This window comes from Populus euphratica, unplaced genomic scaffold, assembly GCF_000495115.2.
Source record: "Populus euphratica unplaced genomic scaffold, PopEup_1.0 scaffold112.1, whole genome shotgun sequence".
Classification (NCBI taxonomy): Eukaryota; Viridiplantae; Streptophyta; class Magnoliopsida; order Malpighiales; family Salicaceae; genus Populus; species Populus euphratica.
In genome coordinates, this window is record NW_011499997.1 from 253,052 (window position 1) to 271,992 (window position 18,941).

General features: G+C 28.8%; 3 protein-coding genes and 1 non-coding gene across 10 annotated transcripts; 3 read left to right on the top strand and 1 right to left on the bottom strand.

Annotated features, from left to right (window-relative positions):
• LOC105140676 (RING-H2 finger protein ATL2-like) lies at nt 1-1,063 on the bottom strand. Its single transcript, XM_011047590.1, has one exon. It carries the CDS (start codon nt 843-845, stop codon nt 231-233), a length of 615 nt encoding a protein of 204 aa, XP_011045892.1. The 5' UTR covers nt 846-1,063; the 3' UTR covers nt 1-230.
• A 2,761-nt stretch (nt 1,064-3,824) lies between these two features.
• Nucleotides 3,825-3,898, top strand: TRNAI-UAU (transfer RNA isoleucine (anticodon UAU)). Its single transcript has one exon. It is a non-coding gene; the product is annotated as a tRNA-Ile (tRNA).
• Nucleotides 3,899-8,872: 4,974 nt separating this feature from the next.
• On the top strand, nt 8,873-11,891 carry LOC105140677 (protein IQ-DOMAIN 1-like). 4 transcript variants are annotated; one of them, XM_011047592.1, is made up of 6 exons: nt 8,873-9,035; nt 9,669-9,781; nt 10,013-10,213; nt 10,324-10,551; nt 10,952-11,065; nt 11,160-11,891. In XM_011047592.1, the coding sequence occupies exons 2-6, from the start codon at nt 9,707-9,709 to the stop codon at nt 11,511-11,513; spliced, it is 972 nt and encodes a 323-aa protein (XP_011045894.1). In that variant the 5' UTR covers nt 8,873-9,035; nt 9,669-9,706; the 3' UTR covers nt 11,514-11,891. The 4 variants fall into 4 exon arrangements, with proteins under 4 accessions (XP_011045894.1, XP_011045896.1, XP_011045895.1 ...); XM_011047594.1 differs by having other exon boundaries at nt 8,879-9,035; nt 10,046-10,213; XM_011047593.1 differs by lacking the exon at nt 8,873-9,035 and adding an exon at nt 9,048-9,162.
• A 2,373-nt stretch (nt 11,892-14,264) lies between these two features.
• On the top strand, nt 14,265-18,057 carry LOC105140678 (nudix hydrolase 15, mitochondrial-like). Of its 4 annotated transcripts, none has more exons than XM_011047597.1 (5): nt 14,265-14,330; nt 14,369-14,718; nt 15,517-15,659; nt 17,031-17,150; nt 17,231-18,057. In XM_011047597.1, exons 2-5 carry the CDS (start codon nt 14,433-14,435, stop codon nt 17,453-17,455), a joined length of 774 nt encoding a protein of 257 aa, XP_011045899.1. In that variant the 5' UTR covers nt 14,265-14,330; nt 14,369-14,432; the 3' UTR covers nt 17,456-18,057. The 4 variants fall into 4 exon arrangements, 2 of the variants coding, with proteins under 2 accessions (XP_011045899.1, XP_011045898.1); XR_845220.1 differs by having other exon boundaries at nt 14,318-14,718; nt 17,231-17,804; nt 17,854-18,057; XR_845219.1 differs by having other exon boundaries at nt 14,318-14,718; nt 17,231-17,804; nt 17,857-18,057.
• The last annotated feature ends 884 nt before the right edge of the window (nt 18,058-18,941 follow it).

The following is an 18,941-nucleotide window of genomic DNA, read 5'->3' on the forward strand; positions in this document are numbered from 1 at the left end:
AAAGCCTATCCACGAAAACCATTCAAATAAGACTCCGAAAAAAAAAGAAGACATGATTCAATATGAAGAAATGAATCTACACAGACTCTTCCCCAGATTCTGATATACCTTCATTAAAATAATGATACAGAACGAGTGGTAACAAAAGACTATAAGAATTACATACCTATGACATAATATTCATCTTCCTCTGCACCAATATTTTCATCTCTACAGCTCCGAGTCCTTGATTATCTCTCCCATGTAGGTATCCCGCGAAAAGATGTTACTCTCAACTCTGATCCACCTTCTTTCTCTATTTGATCACCGCCATGTACCATATTTCCCTCTATAGGCGGAGCTGAAGGTTCGGCACCACTGTTCATGGCCTTCTCCCCGGCTGGCTGGATCATAGGCTCTGCTTCGGTTCGACATGTGGGACATGTTGAATGTGACCCAAGCCACATATCAATACACTCTACATGAAACGTGTGTTTACAATTTGGTAACACCCTGACCGTGTCTCCTTCCATTATTGTACCCAAGCAAATTGAGCACTCCACAGGTTCACCGTGATCAGTCTGGTCAGCTAGCTTATATGTGAACAAAGGAAGTGAGGATATGACCAAAGGATCAAGCCCTCGCTTTTGTGGCTCAATAGATTCTTCTATATCCGGTGTGGATTCCCTTCCTAGACCATGAAAGAATATGGCATGGTGTCTCCTTTGCTGTCTTCTTAGCCGATGTCTAGAGTAAAGATGGAGAAGAACTAACAGCAACACAAAGCCGAAAGAACACAAGAACATGGCAAGCATGATCTTCTGGTTGACACCTTTCTTGTGATCATCATCATCAGAACCACCCATAGTTAGACGAAAGGGATGTTGATCAAGTTCTTGTTTTTCTTGATTTCTGATCAATTTTTTGTGTAAAGAAGTTGTTCACATTTTCAATAACAGAGCATGTTGGGTGAGGTTTTGGAAGATGTTGGGAGCAGGAAACTTTTGCACCCCAATCTTGACTCTTCAGGATGCGGTCATGATCTCTTAGCACTATAAGGATTATTTATATATTGGCATGAGGATTAAAGGTCAAGATATTACCATTTGCGCAAGTAAAGAAAGATGAAAGGAAAATTCAAGTGTCCTTTCTTGGAAAAGACAACCTGGTACCACAGAAATGAGGGACTTGCTCCTTGATATCATCATTTCTTGAAAAAGTTTGTATTTTAAAAGTATTTTTTTAATTTAATTTTTTTATTTTTTATTTTAAATTAATATTTTTTTAGTATTTTAAAATTATTTTAATGTACCAATATTAAAAATAATGTAAAAAATATTATTTTAGTCTATTTTTAAATAAAAAATATTTTAAAAAAAATCACAATCACACTTAAACACGCTTAAACGCTAGGAAGGTTCGGCATGGAAGAAACGCAACGGAACCTGGAGTAATTCACTCACTTTATGTCAATGGGTTTCTAGATTATCATTGGGGAAATAATTGTTTAAGAAATGTAAGAGTTCATATGTGATGAATAAAATAAAAGTTCACTAATTTGTAATGATTAATCAGTAATGTGCCTTTTCAAAGGGTTAATTATAAAAATTAATCTTGTTCTAGAATCGATACTGACAAAATTAACCATCAACTTGGCCCAAAACAAATGTAAAAAAGAAAAGATCTCTCAAATTACAACTTTCCCATAAGAAAAAAAAAAGCATTTATAAATTGTATTATAATTTCTAGTCGACTAAGCCAAAGCAATATTATAATAGGGATATGTTTGAGTATATGATTTAGGTTATTTTTCAAAATATTTTTATTTTAAAATATATTAAAATAATATTTTTTATTTAAATTAATTTTTGATATTAATATATAAAAACAATTAAAAAACACAAAAAAATAAATTCAACCTTAATTTCCAACCATCACTGTATTAAAGTGGGCCATGATGACCTGGTCCAAGGTGCCTGTTTTTCTCCTCTCTACGTAATCTATTACCTTATCATCTACTTTCCTGAGTTACTTTAACCAACACAAAGCTTTCCTGAGTTTGTAGTCAATGGATCATCAATCTCCATGCCCACTTTGATGTGGGGACTGGGAACAAGAATTTTGCACCAAATTTTAATTCAGCAATAAATTCTTCGTTATTGTTGCGTTACATTTAAATTACAAGGAACTTTCTCAAGCAAAGTTCCGTATTTATATTTTGAAAATTAAGTTTTACTTTGAAATGATGTTGAGAATTGAGAAGTGGGGAAGATATTTATTTATTTGTTTGTTTGTTTGTTATATTTGAATTTCATAATCTCTAGATTTATTGAATATTTTGATTGGTACTCTATAGTTTTTATTTATTTATTTTTAAAGTCTGCGGTACTTAGATTGGGACCTCTTTTATTAAATCCCAATTGAAACATTTGATTATATGAGGTGAACAAGATATAGAATCTTAATCTAAATGTTCATCTACTAGAAATAAAACAAAAATATCAGAGGTGTAAATCAAAATGATCGATAATTAATTGAAGAGGCTTTCTAGCCCAAATATTAGCAATATATATTAGCTTGAAATCAGTGATTATGATCTATCCTATTTAGGTTCAGGCTCTACATATCTACTTCCTAGCTTTTATCCTGTAAATCAGAGGTAAACTTTTGTGTTATGGCCATTAAAAAGATCGTTAAGAAGAAGTTATTAAACCCATTAGAGGTTGATCCGGCCAATACATAAAGTTTTGAATTTTATAGGTTAATCCGATCAACCTAAAAAACTTTAAAAAAATATATTTAGAATTTTAATATTTTATATAAAAAAAAATTTAAAAATCAATATAAATATAGACTATACATATTGTAAATAATAAAATTTAAAAGAATACTTTAAAAAGTTTTTAATTTTACATTAAAAAGATAATATGTTATACTTTTAAGTTGAAGTATTTAAACTAAAAAGTTTTTTATCCTAAAATTTAAAAAACATAATTTTTTTCTTGTAAATATAGAGTATTTATACGAAATGACTTTAAATTCTATATTAAAAAAATAATTTTTTTCTTAATAAAATAGAGATATATATACTAATGGTCTCAAATTCTATATTGAAAAAATATAATTTTTTTTGTGAATATAAAGTATATATACTAAAGGGCTTCAAATCCTATATTAAAAAGATATTATGTTATCCTTTTTAAGTTAAAGTATTTAAACCAAAATAAACCAAAATTTTTTTTATCTCATATTAAAAAAACATAGCTTTTTTTTTATAAATATAAAATATATATATATAAAAAGACTTCAAATCTTATTTTCAAAAAAACAACTTTTTTCTCGAGAACATAATATATACATAACTAAAAAATTTTAAATCATACATTAAAAACACATAGTTTTTTTTTGTTAATATAGAATATATATACAAAAAGATTTCAAATCTCACATTAAAAAAATAATTTTTTTTAACATAGAATATATATATTAAAAAAATAAAATTTTATATTAAAAAAATAAAATACTTTTCTAATATTTATATAATAGACTTTAAAAAATATTAATAATTAATTTTAAAAAAACTATATTTAAAAGGCCGACCCAATTTATTTAGATCATTACATCAACTCGTGTTTTCACAAACCTAAACTAATCTAACCATCAAATCAATTACATTCCGAATCAACCATCAAACTATTCCGGATTTAATACCCATGCTTCCTACAATATAAACGTAGTGCACTTGGACTTTTCTTTTGCTTTTCATAATTTCATCTATTAAAGAACAGGGAGAGAAGGAAATATTTTTGCTGACAGTATAAAAACTACAATTCATCTACCGTAACGGTCCCGTAGCTCAGTTGGTTAGAGCGTTGGTCTTATGAGCCGAAGGTCGCGGGTTCGAGCCCCGCCGGGACCATTAGTATAAATCACTATTTGCTTATAGTTCTTTTTGGTTTCTGACCAGTCTACGGCTCGCAAACAGGAACCCTAACTCCTAATCACAGCACCCTCAAGCCCGCCACCAGCTCACAAATAATGAATCACGTAAATAGTTGCTTATCTTTCAATTATATTAATGAAGTGTACAGCTAAAACGTGGGAGCTTTTCATTGTTTATTAACTTATTATTCATCCTCTTGTACTTTATTATAGATTAAAGCAATGAAAGTTTTCAATTTCATTTTTAAATTTTTTTTTTCTATAATTAAAGTTTTTTAAGCTAAAATCAGAACTCAATTACAAGTTTACCAGGAGTGAAAATTGAATTAAAAGGAAAATAATTAAAGTAATAAAATAAATGACATGTATGCAATTTGCTTGAAAAATTCATATTGATCCCTCGTATGTTTTTTAAGAAATTATGTACCTGATTCTTATAATTTTTAAAAATATATATATTTTGATACCAAACTTTATTTTTTATTTTTTTGAAAAAAAAAAGGATCATTAGATTTCATCTTAAAAAAAAAATTATTGTTGGAAAAGATATAAACCACCAAAATATATACTTACAACAAGAGAGTTCAAATTATGTGTTTTTTTTTTTCTTACCTTGAAAATAGTTATAAAAACTTATCTAAATTCTAAATAATTTTTAATTTCAGATTGATTTTGAGTTTTAAGCTAGTTTTTTGAACTTTTCAGATGCCATGGTTTGGTTTAATAAGATTTCTAGATGTTTGGAGTAAAAATAGGGTTTTAAACTTTATTTTTTTTTAGAAAAAAAAAAAGATCATTAGATTTCATCTTAGAAAAAAAAATTATTATTGAAAAAGATATATAAGCCACCAAAATATATACTTACAACAAGAAAGTTCAAATTATGTGTTTTTTTTTTACCTTGAAAATAGTTATAAAAACTTATCTAAATTCTAAATAATTTTTAATTTCAGATTGATTTTGAGTTTTAAGCTAGTTTTTTGAACTTTTCAGATGCCATGGTTTGGTTTAATAAGATTTCTAGATGTTTTGAGTAAAAATAGGGTTTCAAAATGAGTTTTTGAAAGGAAACAATCATGGATTTTATTTTCGTTACCATCACAATAGCTGAATTCTAAGATCTTGGATAACATGTCATCTTTTTTAAAAGAAAACACGTTAAAACAGATAACATGTCATCGGTCCATTTAACTAAAAAAAAAGAGAGACTACAAACCCTCACTTGGGCTCTATTTGTTTGAGTCAAGTGAATGGTCTGCCTCATTTTTTTTTCTTTTATAAATTTTTTTAATTAATACTTGTTTTTATAAGTTTTTTTAAATAAATTAATATTTTAATTAATACATCTTCTTTAGGATTTTTTTTTATTTGTTGCTTATTAGCCTTTTTTTTAATAACAATTATTTTTAATTATTGGGTGCGTTTAATTTGTTAAAAAGTTAGTATAACTCATCTATAATTTTTAATGTATTTTATTTAGATTAAATAATTTTTTATGATTGTTTGACTATGTACAATCTTATATAATATTTTTTTTAGTTTTATTAAATAAATTTTGTATATATGTTGATCTCTATTATAAAATGATTTTAGTAAATAAATTCATTAAATCAATTCTGTTTTTTAAATAAATTAATATTTTAATTAATACATCTTCTTTAGGATTTTTTTATTTGTTGCTTATTAGCCTCTTTTTTTAATAACAATTATTTTTAATTATTGGGTGCGTTTAATTTGTTAAAAAGTTAGTATAACTCATCTATAATTTTTAATGTATTTTATTTTGATTAAATAATTTTTTTATGATTGTTTGACTATGTGCAGTCTTATATAATATGTTTTTAGTTTTATTAAATAAATTTTATATATGTGTTGATCCCTTTTATAAAATAATTTTAGTAAATAAATTCATTAAATCAATTCTAATTAAATAGCTCATGTTATGATGTTAAATATCTTGATTTGTCTTTTAATTTTTTCCACTTATATTTTTATTTATCATTAATGACTTTTTATTTATTTATTTACACATTAGTTTATTATTTATTTAATTGGATGAGTACATAAGTTTTTCAATTTACATTTATAATTTTTTTAATTTAAAAAAATACATTGAAAAATTCTACATATTCAATTTTTTTTATATCATGTATTAGTGTTTCAAGTTAATTCTTATTCTTATAATTTATTGTTTTTCATTAAAAAATTTAATTGTTTTTAATTTTACCCTTAAATTCAAAATGATAGTGTATTTTTTTTCATCTTTATTCCTTTTCTTTTGTTTTCCTTCACTTAATGTTTTTGTTCTTTTCAATTTAAATCTCAAAGTGGAAACTTGTTGTTCCCCTTAAATTTATTATTTATTTTGATTTTAACATTTATTCTTTTAATTTCTATTTTTAATTTTAGATTTTTTGTTTGTAATTGTTTTTCCAGTTTCATACTTCAATAATTCATTTACTAGAAATTAAGTTTCATGATTATATCGTGTTTGGTTCTTAAAGTCTGATGACTCGAGTTAAAAGTTGATATTTTTTTTATTTTATCTTTTTTTTATATATTACCATTCAATATTGTTTTTTGTTAAATGACTTTGTAGTTTTCTTGAGTTTCTTTTCTTATTACATTATTCCGATATCACAATCTAAAAAACTTATCTACCTTGATGGCTCAAGTTGACCTGACCTCATTTTTTTATTTAGTTTTTTATATAGTTTTTATTTTTTTATTTTAGAATTTTTTTATATTTTTAAAAATAATCTTTAAATTAGTATTTCACATCTCTATGATTTTTTTGCTCATTTATCCTTTTTTAAATAATTATTATTTTTTAATTAATTTAAATATGTTTAATTTTTTAATAATTAGTATGATTAAAATATATATTAAATTTATTTTTAGAAATAAAAAATATTTATTTTTCATAATATTTTTAATATATGTAGCTATGAATAGTATTTTTTTTCTTTTTATTTTATTTAATAAATCTTATGTGGGTGTTGATTTTTATTTCAAATTGATTTTAATAAATAAAATAATTAAACACAAATAAGTAAATGATCCATATTACGATACTAAATATCTTGATATATATATATATATATACATATCAATTTTATTAATTTTATTTTTTTTAAGAAAAAAAGTAACAAAGCCAAAATTGGTTTGTTAGGATGTCTTTTTTTTACTGAACTTGATTTTTTTCATCTATTTGTTTATCATATTGTCAAAACAATAGTTTTAAAGAAAAGTTATATTATTAAACTTTACAAAATTCATGGATATGTTTATAAGTTTGGCTGGTTGACCTAGTTTGTAAATCTGACGAGTTTAACTTTTGTTTTTATTTTGTAATTATTTTTTTTCAACATCTCAGTATTGTGTTGGTATTTGATTTTGCGACTATCTATTTTTTATCATATAGTTAAATAAAAAATAATTTTAGAAAAAAATAAATTATAATCTCACTAGAGTCCAAAATCTGACTCATAGGTTTAGTGTGCTAACTTATGCTACTCGATTCATAGATTTGATGAGTTCACTCGCCGGCTAGATATGTTTTTTTCCTTTTTTTTGGTTATTTTATTCTTTTTTTTTAATTTTATCTTTCAATATTTAAAAATGGGTTCTCAATCTCCATTCTTTATTACATATTTATTTTCAAAATCTCTCTCTAAAATATATTTGTTTTTTCTAAAAAAAAATATTTACTTAAATATCAAAAAGTCCTTAAATTTATCAAAAATAATTTTTTGTAGGCACTGGTTACTGGCTACCTTGACTTAACAAATACCAAACACTAGTGACTAGTAACCTTGGCTAAAGATAATAATTTACATTGTTAGAACTAAGAGATTAACCGATTATTCAAGATACAAGTTTTGCCCCCAAGATACTTAGATTTTTTGGGACATCATCACTATAGTTTCGAAGTTTTTTCTTTTATAATTAGAAGATACGTTTGATTTCATTTTTGGTTTTTTATTTAATTTTAAAGAACTAAATTTGAAAATAGGAACAATTTTTTTTTCCAAACACAAGAAACTAGCAACAATTGTTAAAAATTATCAAAATGCAGAAGTTTATTATTGGTTTTTCTTGTTTTTAATAAAAACAATTTAAAATAGATAAGTTTTCTATTTTATAATAAAAAATAAAAAAATAAAATAAAAAAATAACAACCATAAATAATACCAAACATTCTCTAAATTTTTGAAGTTCATTTAATTAACTTGTTATTTTGTTTAGAGTCTAAAAAAATATAGCAATTAAATTAAATTGAAAATATAAATTTTTTTTAAACATGGTTATTAAATTTAGTTACTATAAAAAATTATAATTTTAAAATTCAACTCGAGAATTAATTTAGGAAAAATTCGAGTTATAAGTTAGAAAAATTAATAAAAAAATATTTTTTTAAGAATTAAAATAATATAGTTTTGATAAAAAATTAAAATAATTAACTAATTGATGGTCGAGCTATGACCGGATTAATGTGATCATAAGTGCAACCTTGATTATAATTAAATTAAATGAGTTTTTTTCTTTTTTCTTTTTTTTTCTATTTGAACAGGTTCAAACCTTGATTTAGCCGAGTCGATAGCCAGTCTAATCCATGTTTTAAAACAATGCAACCAACAAAATTTAATTTTTAAAATCAATAGAATATGACAAAAAATTAAAGAGGCAATTAAACAACCATCTACCATTTTATCAAACCTTGTCATGGTTTGTTCACCTGTCACTGCTAGCCTTCTACTGTTGAATTATTCAAACCCAAAAAAACACGCAGCCAACATTACACCACCCACAAATGACAAACAACATGGTAGTTGTTGGATCCTTATTGAGGGACAATGGGATTTTATGATATTGTTTATATTTTCAAAATTGTCAAATATTTGCTGGTGAACGTTTTTGGATAGGAAAATAAAAAATGCTGGCCATGGGGCCGTAGGAATCTCATCACCCATTGCTCTTTCCTTTTCTTTTTCTTTTTCCTTTTTCTTTTTCAGGACTCTGCTTCTTCTTTACTACAAGTACTATTGTCACCACCACCTTTGTTTTCCCACGAAAACTTGACTGCCCATTTCCATACAGTACTGGCTTCTCAGGTATGGCTTACATGCCAAGATTTTATGTTTCTGTTTTTTTCTTTCAGAAACAACTCTTCTTTGGGCTTTGACTTTTAGATTGACCAATGTGATTTGAGAATTCCATTTGTTGACAATGAAAGATGGGGTGAGATCTGGATGTTGTAGTTTCTGTTGAATTCATTTGTCTCAATCAGATTTGTTTTGAATCTAGTTCTTGCTTAATATGATTAAGTATTAAAAATTAATGAGTTTTGTTGTTGAATAGAGGGATTATTTCCGAGATTCTACTTCTTTGCTGGTTGGGAGAGAAGAGGAATTGAATGTTTGTTGCAAGCTGATGAGATGGAATAAGCTATAATATTTTGGAAATCTGCAGTTAGTTTCCATGATCAATTGGTTGTTTAACTATATGAACTCAAATTTCCTTTTGAGAGGTAGAACAGTCAGTCAGATGCTAACATTTTCAATACTGCAGTATTTGATACAATTTTGTTTCCTTTATTGTTTTTTATGGTTTTGTATGTCTCCCAGTTCAGTTTCACTTGCCTGTATATTTGGCTAACCAAGAAATGGAAGGAATGGATGTTTTGAGTGCTATGTAACTTTTGCAAAATGTACAAAATGCTGATGCTGTTTATATTTTACCGCCAGGTTTATGTTAAGTTGGAAGCAGACATCTGACATCTACAATGGGTTCTGGAGATTGGTTTAAGACAATAATTAGCATAAAGAAAGTGAAGGATGACACCTCAAAACAAGCAAAGGTATTGAATCATCCAAAGTTAATCTGCTGTAAATATATTTTGCTCCTTATTTATATTTTCATAATGAATCCAGATTCCTTACTCTATTGAGGTTTATTGTAATCTGGCCATTCAATTCTTTAATTGTAAACAACTGCTGATTCAAGATTATTTCAAGGTAGATATGTTTATTGTTGGAATTGTTGTTGTTAGGATGATGGCAAAGAAGTTTTTTCTTTTTGGATCTATTAGATGTTACCACATCTGTTCCTGCAATCTGAACAGGGGTCTTCAACTTCTGCAAAATCAAATGGCTTCACATGGAAGAACAAGCTGCGAAAAGAATCTGCAAGTTTTGCAAATGGTTCCAATAGGGCCAATCCCAGATTTCCTGACATGCCAGTTGAGGATTTGGCTGCCACTCGGATTCAAACAGCATTCAGGGCTTACAGGGTATGTCCATTGTCTGTACAACATGAGCAACCCATGGATATGCATATAAATGGAGAGAGATGCACATATGAATGTGCAATTGTTCATTAAATCATTTCCTGATGATGCAGGCTAGGAAAACTCTTCGCTGTTTGAAAGGTAAAGTGAGATTACAGATCATCACCCAGAATTATTCTTTCAAAAAGCAAGCTGCAACTACTTTGAACTACCTTCACTCATGGAGCAAAATACAGGCCCAGATTAGAGCCCGTAGACTCTGTATGGTTACAGAAAGCCGGTTAAGACAGAAGAAGTTAGAGAATCAACTAAAACTTGAGGCAAAGCTTCATGATCTGGAGGTTAGAAAAAAAAATTAATGCGTATATTGTCAAGCAAACTAAAAACTGATTTTCTTTCACATCGATATAGAGTTGATGGATGTTGTAGTTATGTAGGTCTCTTTGTTTTCCATAAGGGAAGGCTCATGTGGAACTATTATATGGAGTTTCATCTGTGGAACTTTGGGTCCTTTAAGACTTGCCACACTTTGCAGTTCTGAAATTGTTCATGTGTCTGCAATGTAACAGCCATGTACGTGCTGTTGAGTGTAAAAAAATAATGATGAAGGTCACTTAATTAATCTTTTATTAGGAATCGAATGTTCAAACTTTATTGTGTTGATGTCCATAAATTATTCTACGCTCCACTTACCATATGAGGCCATATTTCTCTAAGAGTACTAGTTGAAACGAATGACAGGTTGACTGGAGTGGTGGCTCTGAAACAATGGAGAAAATCCTTGCAAGAATACATCAGAGGGAGGAAGCAGCAGTTAAGCGGGAACGAGCAATGGCATATGCCTTTTCTCATCAGGTATTTCAAATTCTGAAACGTTATTTTTCATTATAGTTTTCTGGAAGGGACAAAAACAAATTGGAAATCACCATAAAAACCCCATGAAATACAGTGGAGGGCCAGCTACGGTCATGACCTTGGGGTGGTTAATTATGAACTTGGGAAAGCTTATTGGGGCTGGAGTTGGAAGGAACGTTGGATTGCTGCTCGACCATGGGAAAGCCGTGCCGCTGCCAAGTCTGTTAGTCCAAAGAAAATGAAGAGTAGGCAGGCTAATAAGGTTGATGAAACGACAAAGTTGCCAACCAGAAAAACACCAGTTTCATCTAAACCATCATTATTTAATGGGAAAGGAAATCCAACAGCGCAGAGATTATCTTACCCACCAGCTGAAAAAAGGGTTTCACTTGAGGGAAGCATTAAATCTGATGCAGCAAACAATAAACGTGAACAGTTGGTATCTTAATGCGAAGCAAAAGTATGGATCAGAAGGGCTTGTTCTATTTTCGGTCATTTTTGTTTTAGATAAGAAAAGGGAAAGTTCTTTTATTCTCATTACTGATGTTTTTTACAATGGGAGTGATGTGATAGTGAAATGCTTTTGCATATAGCACAGAAACTGTAGATCAGGCCTGCATTTGTGAATGACAATTGTCATTCTTCTCCATGTTTATTGTTCTCCTTGATGTGTTTTTACTTTTTCTATTTTGGAAGTTCATACGTATTTGTGGTGTAAATAGACAGAATTTTCTTGGTGGTGAATCCATGATGTATTTTTAGAAATCTTATCATTCTTCAGTTGCTCTGTAAAGTTCCTCACCATTAGTTAGTGTCACTTTTTGAGAATCCTTGTGCTGCGAGAGACCTTTGCATCTTTCATTGCAGATCATTTTCGCTACATTACTGGTGCAATTCATTCTTATCAGTTGGATGATTGTGGTTGTCTCTAGTTCTGTCATGAATGCAAGTTGTCAATAAGCTCATCTGTCTGGTTTGAAAAGTTGGCTCGAGGTTCTGCAAATTACATTCTTTCTCAAGTGCCAAGATTCTTTGTCAGCAGTTTTATTTCCACTTAAAAAGATGAAGAATCCTTCAACTTGATAATAACATCAGAAGCACATTGCTTGAACTGATGCCTTGGTAAACAAGTCCAGCTAGTATTATGGCGTGCATCGCACTGGTGTGTTTGGACTGTCAACAGTAGAGGATAGGCCTGATATGGGGCAATAATTCTTTCATTTATGGTGCTGGATCGGTAACAAGAAAAAGGAAATTCACTTGGTTTTGGTGGTTCATGAGATTTATGATTGCACCCTTTTGCTGGCTTCATGAAAAAATTTATGCCAACTTCCATACCGGCCTCAGTTTCTTGTTTTATAGCTTTCACCAATTCAAAGATTTATAATAATGGTTGTTTTTCGCTGTTTTTTTTTTTTTTAATTTTGCAAGAATTCAAATTAATTACTATTGAGAATAAAATGACATCAATAAACCAGTTATTTTAATTTGTAGAGGATAAAGTATTGTTTAAAATTTTAAATTAAACTTAAAAATAAAAAAAATACATCAATAAGTTAGGTTGTTTCCAACAATTTAATCTATTGAATTACACTGTTGAAAATAATATAATCAATGTGGTTGTGTTATTCCCAATAAAACAAGTCATTAAGTATGTTATGCCCCCCCCCCCCCCCCAAAAAAAAAAAAGAACTTTTTAGATGATGCTTCTCAAGAAAAAAATTGAAAAGTGTTATTTTGAAAAAAAAATAAAAAAATTTTTTTAAATAATTTTTATAAGAATTCAAGAGAATAAGTTATTACAACATTAAAATATAAAAATTAATTATTATTATTATTGTTGTTATTGTAAGAGAAATAATATTTTACTCTAATATTTAATAAAATGAGTTCTCAATCAATTTTTATATCTCTAATTTCGCTAATTTAATTTTTAAATAAAAAATATTTTATTAATAAGTCCTTTTAAACACACACTTATTATCCAAACAAATTGAAAAGTCTTATGACTTGTAAATAATGTATTTTGATGTAAAAAATGCCCATCTTTCTATTTTAAATATTGCCTCTAATAAGTTCTTCCGTACATAATTGTACTTTTAATGTTTTTAATTATTAGTTAGATTGCAAATAGGACTTTCTATGATAGAGTAGTGTTCAAATAAACTGTACTTAAACTATAAGTTGAATTTTTAAAACAAAATAGTTCTCCTCTTGGAAATTTAAAAATGCTAGTTGAATTCATAATTTAGTAATTATTTTATTGTATGTTTAATTGATACATGACAAACAAATATGTTTAACATAAATTTTAAATCATAATGAAACATGTTTGCCTCATGTTTCTAAGATAGCATAGCTATTTGTTTGTTTTTCTATACAAACAATTAGCTAAAATTGTGATATGTGATTCAAATTAACTGGAAATTTTCAAGTGAATTACATATGATTTTTATATAAACTATAAAAATTAAAGACATAATTGATATAATTATCTATATAAAGTCTTACTAAAAATAATATTTACAATATAAAACAAACTATATAGGGTATGTTTATTTTTGTGGTATGACTGTGCTTTACATTTGATTTTTTAATTTTAAATTAGTTTATTTTTTTAATTTTAAGTTTTTAGATTGTTTTGATATGATAATATTAAAAATAATTTTTTTTAAATATTAGTTTGATGTATTTTTAATTAAAAATTATTTTAAAAATTAATTATTACTATAATATAAATGAAACTCAAAATATTATTTTTTATATAATTATATAAGAATAATCAAGACATTGTTCTTTGTTTCTTGGTTTATAATTTCTTTACCTATCATGATAAGTTTAATAAAAATAACAAATTTCTAATAAAAAAGTATTGTTTTTCAAAATAAAAAAATAAAAAAACAATTTTTTTCTAAAGAAATTTTTTTTGTCTTAAATTTATATTATATGAATTCTTTAAATTGCCTTAAATTTGTATTTAAAAAAACCATGATGTTGATAAAAAAACAATCATGTTTTTGGTCAATAATAAAATGTATAATTAAGAGGGTAAAATTTTAACTAAATAAATATATTTTTTATTTTATAATTTCAATAATGAAAACTCTTTCAAGTAATTATTTAAATCTAAAATGAAATAATAATAAGTATTGAGAATGATGGGGTAAAAAAAGAAATAAACATTATATAAATTAAACCTAAAAAAAAGAGCTCCTTACTTTAATTCATAGTAACAATAATCACAACCACAGCAAAGCTAATCCTCCTTGCAAGTAATATATATAATGCCAAAAATCATCACTCCATAATTTCTTTGTTGAGAACAAAGCTATTACTATCTTCTCTACTGCATAAAGCACCAACAGTCATGGACTCTTATGGATCACAAAGGCTTGTGGCTTTAGCCCAGCAGCTTCGCTTCTACAAGCCACCCTCTCCATCACCAGATGAAATTGAAGAGCAAAACATAGAGGAAAGTGCTGGTAAAGTTGTTTCCCAAGTGGGTTTTCAAGAATCTGCAACCTCAATTTTTAAAGACCCTGAAAGGTTTAGACCCAAAAGAGCTGCTGTTTTGGTCTGCATCTTTGAAGGTGATGCTGGTGAATTTCGTGTTATTTTGACTAAGAGATCCTCCAGATTGTCTACTCATTCAGGTTTGTGGATTTTCTTTCTTTTGAGAATTGGAGTTTTTGAATGCTGTTTGCTTGCTGACTTTCTTTTTTTTTTTTAATTTTTCTTTAGCTCTGGGGATTTGTTGTCAATTCAGTTGAACGGTTATCTAGGCTGGCTGACTTTTGGATGCTCTTTATTTGGTGGGATGCATGTGCCAAGATTTTCATTTCTTTTTTAATTCATGATAAGAAATAGAGTTTAAGGGCAATTCACGTAGATAATTTTTCACTGTTGTAGTTTATGCATAATGTAGCTCTTAAATGATACTTCTCAACTTGATTGGTTAGACTGGATAGAGACGGGTAAGACTGTGGAAGATAAAATGTGTTGAACCTGATTGCTCTCTTTTGAGCTTTTCTCCCAAGTTCAAATTATTTGAACTCATCTCGGCTGAGTTATTACATACTTAAACAAATGCTAAAACCCAAAAGTTTTAAAATTTGAATCATTTTGTCTCTTTCATGCAACGTTGAAGGAATCAAATAGAGCAAAAGTTGTTGAACGCAATTGAACAACATCTCGATTATTTGATAAAACCTAGAGATAAAATTTCAAAAACTTAATGATTCACTAGAGAGGTTAAGGTAGTGGGACAATACGAGTCTTGTATTATGCAAAGCTATTGGTTATCATTTGCTAATAAAGACTTGAGATTGAAAATTGCTTTTCTTTTCTCATATTTGTGACTGAGTAGTGAAAATGTAATAGCGGCACTGATGAGAGGTATGGGTGATAGTTGTTAGTTGGTCATTCCACTAAGTGGGTATTTTTGGTTGCAGGTGAAGTTTCATTACCCGGTGGGAAAGTAGATGAGAGAGATAAGGATGATTTTGAAACAGCAACAAGAGAGGCGAAGGAGGAAATTGGGTTGGATCCCTCACTTGTGGATGTTGTTACCGTTCTTGAACCATTTCTGTCTAAGGTATGAAAAGGTACTTGTTCTATGTTCTCAACATTTATGGTGGACTTTCCTTATTTCTATGGATTATGATTTCTGCTGATTTCCATATTATTTCATTTGACTGATTAACCTGTATGATTGTCTCAAAATTTGCTTGGAATGGGGGAGTTATTCTTATAATACTGGTTGGCAATTTGTGGTTTAGACCACCTCTGACCTTGTGGAATGAAATGTGGACAAACACAAGATTACCAGCAGGAATTAGAGTCCAAAACCTTGATGAATCTTGTGATTAGTCCCTGTCATTGAGGGGTAAATAGTGAAATTTCTTCTCTTTACTCTTATTAGGTGTTTGGAGGGGGAGAAGGCTGGTTTGTATGAATAAGGATGTGAGTGGCAGAAATTTGATGGGCTCATAAAGATTTTCCAGGCAGGACTTATTTCCACTTTTACTTCTTTTCTTTTTTGATAAATGAAACCTTCATTGATCAAGAAACAACTTGGCACATGATATCATCCTCATTACAACAATGATTGTACAAAGAGACAACTAAACAAGAAGCAAAAACAATTAACTGACAAATATCTGAAAATCTAGTACTTGCAGCAACCTCTTTCAGCCGCTTAGACCTGGACAACCTGTTTTTCACAACTTGAATAATGATTTACCACATGATGTTTTGACAGTTCCTAGAAAATGTCACCCACCACTATTCTTCTTATAAGTGGTCTTGATAATACCTCTTCTCCCCGTGTTATTATGTGATGGTGGTTGACCTCGTATATCTGAAATGAAGTATTTTATACCTGTCAAAGAATAGGTAGTCAACGGATGTTTCAATTACTAAGTTTAACTTATCATGTCTGGAAGTTATGAAGATGATGCTAGAATGCTTCCTAGACTAGACTGGCAAACATGGATGCACATAATGGAATTTTAATTTTTTCATAATCCAGACTGTCATTCATCATTTATGTAACATGAAAGTCTTATGAAAGTTTAGTGGCTCTTTTCTATTGTACTTCTTGCTTTCTTCTTTGACCATAACAAGTTTTTTTTCTAAAGTCAGGATATGTAAGGTGAACCTCCTAACTGTGAGATTTGAGAAGAGTGCAAGAGGATTCATCTGTTAGCTATCTAGCTATTTTCAGTTATGCAACCGTGATAATCAACATGAAATGGTGATGTAGTCATCTTTTGTTTTAAAATCAATATCAATTTGATACTCTGTTGATAGCTATGATATGTGCATGATATACAGATTGCTTGGGTCTGTATGGGTGGTGTATAGCATTTGAGTTGTGTGATAAATATGTCTGTTAGACATCAAAGAAAATTAAGCTGCTTTTGTCTTTATTTTTCTGTTTTAGCAATGATTGCTTTTCTTGCAGCACCTCCTCAGAGTAATTCCTGTTATAGGCATCCTCTCCAATAAGCAGGCATTCAAGCCCACTCCAAATCTGGCTGAAGTGGAAGCAGTATTTGATGCTCCCTTGGAAATGTTCATCAAGGTTCACCTTTTTCACTTTAATTAGTTGACTTAATCATTAGGTTTCTTTAAAAAGAATATGAAATCAAATGTTTTGTTCAGGATGAAAATCGACGAGTAGAGGAGAGTGAATGGATGGGAGAAAAGTATCTGATTCAATTCTTTGACTATGAAACAGAGGATAAAAAGTATTTGATATGGGGTTTAACTGCTGGGGTTTTGATTAAAGCTGCTTCAGTGGTCTTCCAACGGCCACCAGCATTTATGGAGCAGAATCCAAGGTTCAAGTTTCCTAAAGGTGCGAACAAAGATATGGTGATGCGTTGAATTATTCAGGAAAAATATTGTTGGGTTGTACTCAGATTCTTGGAATAATCTTCCTTCTGCGATAAAACCCCTCACAACCCACGCCTGTTGAAAAATATTGTTAGTTTTATCAAATTTATGTGCTAAAGTAGCTTTGTGGGTAGATAAGCAGAATGTGTCATGTATTTTAGGCAATTGTAAATTGGGGAGACTGATTATTCTGGAGGGAAGGAGGTAACTGAAATTGCCACAAATTCTTTATGGAGTAAATTGCAGTTGTCTCCTGCAACCGCAGTTCCATTGAATGACTACAAGTTTTTCAGTAGCTTAGTCCTTGCTTGAACTCATCCCATTTCCCAGCACAAAAGCTGTTAACAAATAGCATTGCATATCTTCAGTTTCTTCTGCGTTTGAAAATGAAGTGCACCTAATGCCTGCTTATGTTGACTTGGCCCTTTAACGGTAGAGTTGAAGAAGCTTGTTGTGTATTTGCAGGAATCTTAAACTGCCTGCCTCTCTACAAATAAGACCTTTGTTTTTCATAGATGCTACTTTTGGTAACATGTTCCTTGTCCAGGTGTTGTGAATTTCTGCAAATTGTAAAAATAAACTATTGTTTCTAATAGTTTGGGAAAATTATTTGTTGTTGCTCGCCTGTTTTTGCTACTGAGAATATGGAAAGCATTCCAAAATGTGGAATCTCGATAAAGATTTAAAGTTTATATTAAAGTATCCTGCCGATTGCAGATTCTTAAGATTTATGCTGCATTTCTTCCATATAGTGGCTTTATGCTCTTCAGAGTATTTTCTCTTAATACAGGCTTAGTGGATTTCCCTTTGATCTAGTTCCTTGATTGGTGGTAATTTTAAATGAAAGTGCAAGCAAAGATTTGAGCTTTGAAACCTGTTTCTCTCCCCATAGCATCCTTTCAAGACCTGTGATGTTTGATACAAAAGGATAAAGAAATGAAAAGGAAAAGTATATTTACTTTTATTTTCTTCTCCATTCTCTGGAAGAAATGTTAAATATGAATATGAATTATATGATAGTAGAACCAACCAAGCTGCCCTTCGAGTTGTAAGCAAGAAAAAGCCTGTTCTTTTCGTGCATGCACGTATGCCAAATGAGCACTTTGTCCTTGTCTTGTAAATTGTTTCACGCTTATCCATATATGAACCACAGTTGTTTTCTCTAGAAAAAAGATTAAGTGGAGGTGAATTTATCAAAAGCTATAAAAAAAATTAATTAATTTTAATCATTTGTTAGTTTATATGTTTTGTTAACTATTTGGTTTATTAAAATAAAGATAAAGATATTGGAATAAAAATATTTTATAAAAAAAATTATAGAATAGGTACAATTATAATAATTTTTATTGTATCAAAGTATTGATAAAAAATATTCATCAATGTTTTATTAAGATTGAATGTTAATTAAATTTGTTAAGATTGATAAATATTATTTTTCATATATATATATATATATAAAAGATGTTATTAAGTATAA